This window comes from Hippocampus zosterae, chromosome 19 (assembly GCF_025434085.1).
Source record: "Hippocampus zosterae strain Florida chromosome 19, ASM2543408v3, whole genome shotgun sequence".
In the NCBI taxonomy this organism is placed as follows: Eukaryota; Metazoa; Chordata; class Actinopteri; order Syngnathiformes; family Syngnathidae; genus Hippocampus; species Hippocampus zosterae.
In genome coordinates, this window is record NC_067469.1 from 2,974,452 (window position 1) to 2,980,537 (window position 6,086).

Below are 6,086 nucleotides of genomic sequence, written 5' to 3' on the forward strand. Positions count from 1 at the left end.
CATATTTTTGGAATGTGGGAGGAAACCGGAGCACCCGGAGAAAACCCACGCAGGCCCGGGGAGAACATGCAAACTCCACACAGGGAGGCCGGAGCTGGAATCGAACCCGGTACCTCTGCACTGTGAAGCCGACGTGCTAACCACTGGACTACCGGGCCGCCCTATTATTGTTATTTTTTATTTTTTATTTATTTATTTTTTAATTTTTTTTTTTTTTTTAAAGATGCGTTTGGGCACACTTAGATTGGTGTCTTCATCTTTTCGCATGGAACGCACATTATCAGTAAAAAAACGTGCCCAAACGTTTGACTGATAGCGTATATGATGACTTTCTTCCCCAGCACGCGCAGAAATCCCCACCGAGCCAGCCCCCCAGCCGCCGTCGCTCACTCCATCGCACTCTTTCCGACGAGAGCATCTACCGCGGCCAGCGCCTTCCTTCTCTGACGGATTCGATGATGGAAGCCGCGCTGGGCGCCGACGTCCTCTTCAGTTGCTCCACTCTCCCGCGCTCGCCCACCACCCGCGGCGTGCCACTTCGACGGCCCTCCTATAAGCTGGGAGTCAAGCTGCACGGTAACCGACTGGCAGGAAATTGTTACGGCGCTAGCTGGGAAACGTTCAGCGCAAAATTCGACCCGTAGTCGTGGCAAAGTGTTGCGTCAGGCACCGTTTTGTCAAGACATCATTTCCCCTTTCTGTGCACAGGAGACCTCTCGGCATCCGACACGTCTTTGGTGGATTTGGTGGAGCGTCATCGTGGGCCTCTGCCTCAGGAGCTCATGCCCCTCCCATCCTCCGAAAGGGACAGCCCACTTGACTGGACACACCTTGTGGATGTGGCCAATACGTTTGACACTGAAAGAAACACACACTACGGTATCGTTATTTTTATGCGCTTTTCGGTGCGCCGCGCCATGAGTGTTACGCGACTCTTTGTATTGTACGGTTGCGTGGATGAAACTTTTCCTTGCTATTCCCGGAAGTCGGCGAACTACGGGAAAATGTTGCTCTCGCAACAGATGCCTTTTCAACACAAAACCAAGTGGGAAATGGTACTTATTGAAAAAGGTCAGACTCTTCCCAAAAAATGTCAAAGCGGCACCGATTGCATTTGGTTGACGACTCCAAAAGAGCCTCGGCAATGATTTACTGTCGTCTGAAATGTCAGCCGTTGTTTACTGCGACCTGTCCCCCCCCCCCCCCCCCCTCCAAAAGGAAGCTGATTCATCAGATCATTTGTGATCTGGCTCTATTCATATCAGTTTTAAAATGAAAAAACAACAATCATCTCTTGTGTGTGCGCGCGTGTGTCCTTCCAGTCCAGAGAAGTTACGTGTTTGGGGATTCCAACCACCGAAGTAGTGGTGCCTCCAGTCCTCAGCAGAGCCACATCGAGCTACAGCCTGCTCCCATGTCCCGGCCCGCATCCAGGTAACATTTTCGTTCTTGAATATATTATTGCAGGCATAATTATGATTGTGGTAGTGAAACCAACTGACGGTGTTTTATCAACACAGTGAGGGCCACATAGGACTGGAGAGGAAAGTGACCAAGTTGGAGGCCATGGTGAAGATGCTCCAAGAGGACCTGAAGAAGGTGGGCAGCAACACACTTGACAGATTTACCCCCCCCCCCCCGTCGTCTCTTTTCTGCACACTTGAATATCACCCTCACAGGAGCGTGACGAGAAAGTGCGGCTTCAGGCTCAGATCAAGAGGCTGTGGGAGGACAACCAGAGGCTTCAGGAAGAGTCTCAGACCTCGGCGACGAAGCTCAAGAAGTTCACCGAGTGGGTCTTCAACACCATTGACATGAACTGACACTCCTCCAGGCACGTGAATGGCAGTCCCGGTTTAAAATCCCACTCTGGTCACTGATTGGCTGGACACGACAGTCGCTCATCTGGTTGCCCTCCCTTTTCGTCCACACACAGTATCAAGAAAGGGAATTTACGCCCCCTCCTGTAGACTGGAGGTACCACGGCTTCCGCCAGCTATTTTACGCTTGAACATAAGCCGTTTCCTGACCCGCTGTGATCCCACAGTGGATGGAGACTTTCATCCTTCCTTTTTTGTCAGCTTGAATTTATGAAAGGATTTTCTTTTTTTGGGGGGGGGGGTGCCAAATCCAACCCAGCAGAGGTTAGCTGAGGTATTTAAATGGCTTCAGTGGATTTTGTACATAGAGAATGCAAAAAAAAAAAAAAAATCTTGCAGGCTCGACCACTTGCTGTTCACTGGAACACACTCATAATGAGCTGCTTACCCACCAAACTGTGGGGAAAGCTTTTCACATCCCCTCAACGGAGAGCAATTATGTTTGAGGCTGGATTTAAAAAAAATTTTCCCCCCCTGCGCAGCACCGATTGTTTTGAATGCTCCCCAGGGCTTATTGTTTTTCAACCACTAATGCAGCACTGAAAGGGAATTTTCGTTTTCTTTTTTTTTTTTTAATGTCAATCTTATTTCCTCCGGGAAGTTAACAACAACCAATCCGTCCTCGAACCTCCCCTCCGACAATAGGAATATAATTAAAAGCCATCGGCAGCGGTGCCACGCCATAACTTCAAGACTTCTATCTGGAGTGCTTCGTGTCCTAAAAGCAATAGGAAGAAGATTGGAGAGAAATCCCTTGAAAGATCATAAAACAGTACTGCCAGACATGAGCCTCTATCTCCTTTTCACTTTCAAGCAGTGAACTTCCTCCCGTGACAAAGACGTGAGAATGCTCTGGAAGAATCTGGGATAGCGGTAGCCTTTTTTTTTTTTTGCGGGGGGGTGGAAAGGATGACTATGAAGGGTTTATTTATTTCCTTGTATTATAATTCCAGTTAATAAGTTGCTCTATTCGTACAGTCCAACTGACATCAGTGTTTAGTTCGTCAAGAAAAAAAAAACTCCGATATAGATATCATTTAATGGCTTTATTTCATAATCCTGGCTAAAGCCTGACTATCTGCATTTTAATTCTGTGTTTGGCTGTTTCGTGGCCTGCTGTCGTGTTGTTTTCAGCGCCCTCTAGTGATTTCCAGTGCAACTACTCATGGTTAGTCGACGTGCCGCCACTTTGTACAATTTGTATTTTTCGTCTCAGAACAATCGCCGGGAGGGCCGCGTAAAAACAAAACAAAAAACGGTGGCGCGCCAAACGCCAATCAAAGCGTTTGACTGACAATCAAAGGTGGACGTTCGGATGAAGCGAGCTGACCTTTCGGCGCGCTGTATGGGTTCACTTGCATACTTTCCCTCAGGTGTGTGAACGTGAGGATGCTCAGAAAAAAAGTTCCAAGGGTATTTAACAAGAGAATTATCTGCGTTTGGATACAGCAACAAAAACAACTGTAGAGTGTGTGTGCATTGTGTGTGTGTGTATGCATCATAGCGTGAATGTACGTCAGTCTATCCAACTGTGCCTCCAGTCACTTAGGGTCATTTAAGGTCACGTGCCTTTGAAAAACAGCATCTGGGCAACACATGAAAGCAAAACACCCCTCTTCATCTTAACTGTTCAACACACTAGGTGATGCCAACACACACACACTCTTTAAAAAAAATCATATGATTGTCACAAAGATAATTTAGTCAGAACACATCCCAAAAAGTAGCAGGATGCAATGTGTAGAATAAGATGCTTAAACACGTTGCTTATAACACCAACCATTCCAAAGAGCAAAACAAATATTTCCCTCCACTCGTATAATGAACACCAAATTATCTTAGCAAACAATGGACACACACAAACACTGTGGCAGTTGAGTGTGCACTAAAGTCAATGAGGATTTTTGGCCATTTTATATTCATAGAAACAAATAAAGTGACCGTACATTGTGAAAATGTCACTTTTCCACAACTAAAATTCTCGCGAGAGCCTCAGCCATTAAGAGTGGGAACGAGTGCGCGTGCCTTTTAACATTTAGTTCCATGCAGCGTGTCCTTAAACCAGCTATAGTAAACGTAATTTATTTTCTTGCAGCACAATGACTAATTTATTTCAGCTAATTGTCAGACTGCAACACAAAACACAGTTGCTGCTTGATTAGTAACATACGGTTTGACATCGCCACCTTTAGAATCTCGCCTACTGAATTTAGAATTGATGCATTTCCAACCTGACTGCGCAGGGCTCCTGGGCATGAATGTAGAAACTGACAGGCCTAAATTAACGTGATGTTTGCATAACATACAGGTGCATGGAGCTAAATTAAAATCGAGTAGAAAATAAGATAGCAGATCAATTCAAATAGTCATTATATAGATTTGTGTTTTGTTAGCCGATAAAGATAATACAAATTCTGTTCTTGGGTGGTGAATCTAAGAAATCTTCATGTTTAAATTGAACTACTGAAACGTTTTTTTTGTCACAATATTCAAATTCCTTGAAATGCACAAGTAGGTTTAGCTCAATTCCATTTTGTAGAGAAGAGCAAATTGCAAATAATGGTTCTGTTTTAAGAATCTCGAAATTGATTCCAAATGTTAATTGCTTGCCAGCCTAACTGTATTTAAGATGACGGCACGCTATGAAGAATTCTTTCAATCATCCAAAACTGTGAAACAAAAATGAAATGCCGCAGCCCAAAATTGCCCAGCCACTACGGTGAAGAATTGGCCCTTTCCAAATGCTAAATAGCTAATAATCCATATTTTATTTTACGTACATGCAAAGTGCTCTCTATTTTTTGTACTTTGAATGATGAAAGGCTGAGTGATGAAAGTGTATTGTGCAACTGTTTTTCTTGCATCCATTCAATCCAGTCTGTTTATTTAGTCCAATTGTCTTCTCTTTTTTTTTTTTTTGCGTGCCAATGTGAATTGCTCGGACGTTCCACTTTTGTAAAGAACCTTTGCACATATTTTTGTCAAATAGATGGAGTTTACATATTTTGTAAAAGAGTGCGGGAAGGATCCATCCATTCTGTGCAATCTTTGTTCATGAGATGTGCTTTGCTGCTCTTCGAGTTTTGTTGTTATTGCGGTGTCTGACCAACAGGGGGAGGTGCTCGACTTTTCTCCAAAAAGAAGTTCAAAAAAAGATAAAAGAAAAAGCAAAGCAAATGCCAATCAGTTTCTTTCCTGAAGCCATCCAGGTTGATTGGACGAACGGGTTTGAAATTAATTCTATACTCGTTCCAATTTGGTTAATGTTTGCAGTAGAAGAGTTTCGACGAGTCATGATGTAAATGATCACGCAGGACCGTAGAACTTGACAGAATGCAAAACGCGGTTTAAATCCTGTGTCCATTGTATATGTAAACATTCAAAAGTATGGAAAACAGACATTTGCAGTGATCTCGGTATTAAAGTTTCTGAAGTAAGTCATTGCTTTTTTGTGGGTTTGTCACGCAAAGTCTGGATTCTGGTCTCAGGATGATAACGGCGAGATTGTGTCCCGATCTCCACCCTCATGAACATCTGCAGAATTCTCACTTCCAGAAACTGTTTAATTGCATACACGGTAATTGCCGCAAAGCGTTTGACTTCATTTTGTTTGCGTATGCCGTGTCCTTCAAGCGTCATCGCAGTTCGTGATGAGTTTAAAATGGAACGTTTTACAAGAACCCATTTTCATCCCCGAATGACAGTTTAGCATGTGAGAAGCCTTCAACAGTGGCACATTTTCCACTTCCCAATGCAACACCTCCATCTTGCTCCACGAAGGGTGAGTACGGCCTATTTTTGATTTATTCAGTATCGGGCAGTCACGAATGTTAAAAAAGTTACTTCAAAAGTTGCCTGTCTGTCACGTTGGGACTCTTAAACAGATTCCAGCATCCATTGTTTTCTCGGGGTGAAGTATTTATTTTTTTTTTTTGCACGACCGTATCACCTGTTTGCTCTCAAATAGTTTGTGGATGAGGGCCAGTTTTTGTGCACATCAATAGGCTGAAATAGAACGTTTTCAGTGTTTGGATATCACCAAAAAAAAAAAGACTTGAAATGGCCTTAAGGCAATTAGCGAGCGTTTGATTAAAAGAAAATATCGATGTTTCCAAGCAGCATTGCACTAATGGGAAATCTTTAATCGCCGTCAAGTCGAGTAAGAACGAATTGGTTTGGGCCACGGGGCTTTGGAGTGAGTCACTT

The 6,086-nt window shown here is 43.8% G+C and overlaps 1 protein-coding gene across 3 annotated transcripts in view; it reads left to right on the forward strand.

Moving 5' to 3' along the window:
- The window catches only part of sipa1l1 (signal-induced proliferation-associated 1 like 1), a 36,047-nt gene extending 30,730 nt beyond the window's left edge, over positions 1 to 5,317 (forward strand). For all 3 annotated transcript variants that reach the window (XM_052052494.1, XM_052052496.1, XM_052052497.1), the window contains 5 exons: positions 342 to 576; positions 709 to 879; positions 1,323 to 1,434; positions 1,521 to 1,599; positions 1,680 to 5,317. In XM_052052494.1, the coding sequence (XP_051908454.1) occupies positions 342 to 576; positions 709 to 879; positions 1,323 to 1,434; positions 1,521 to 1,599; positions 1,680 to 1,823 (741 nt within the window). In that variant the 3' untranslated portion in view covers positions 1,824 to 5,317. The remainder of the gene's footprint in view (positions 1 to 341; positions 577 to 708; positions 880 to 1,322; positions 1,435 to 1,520; positions 1,600 to 1,679) is intronic.
- The last annotated feature ends 769 nt before the right edge of the window (positions 5,318 to 6,086 follow it).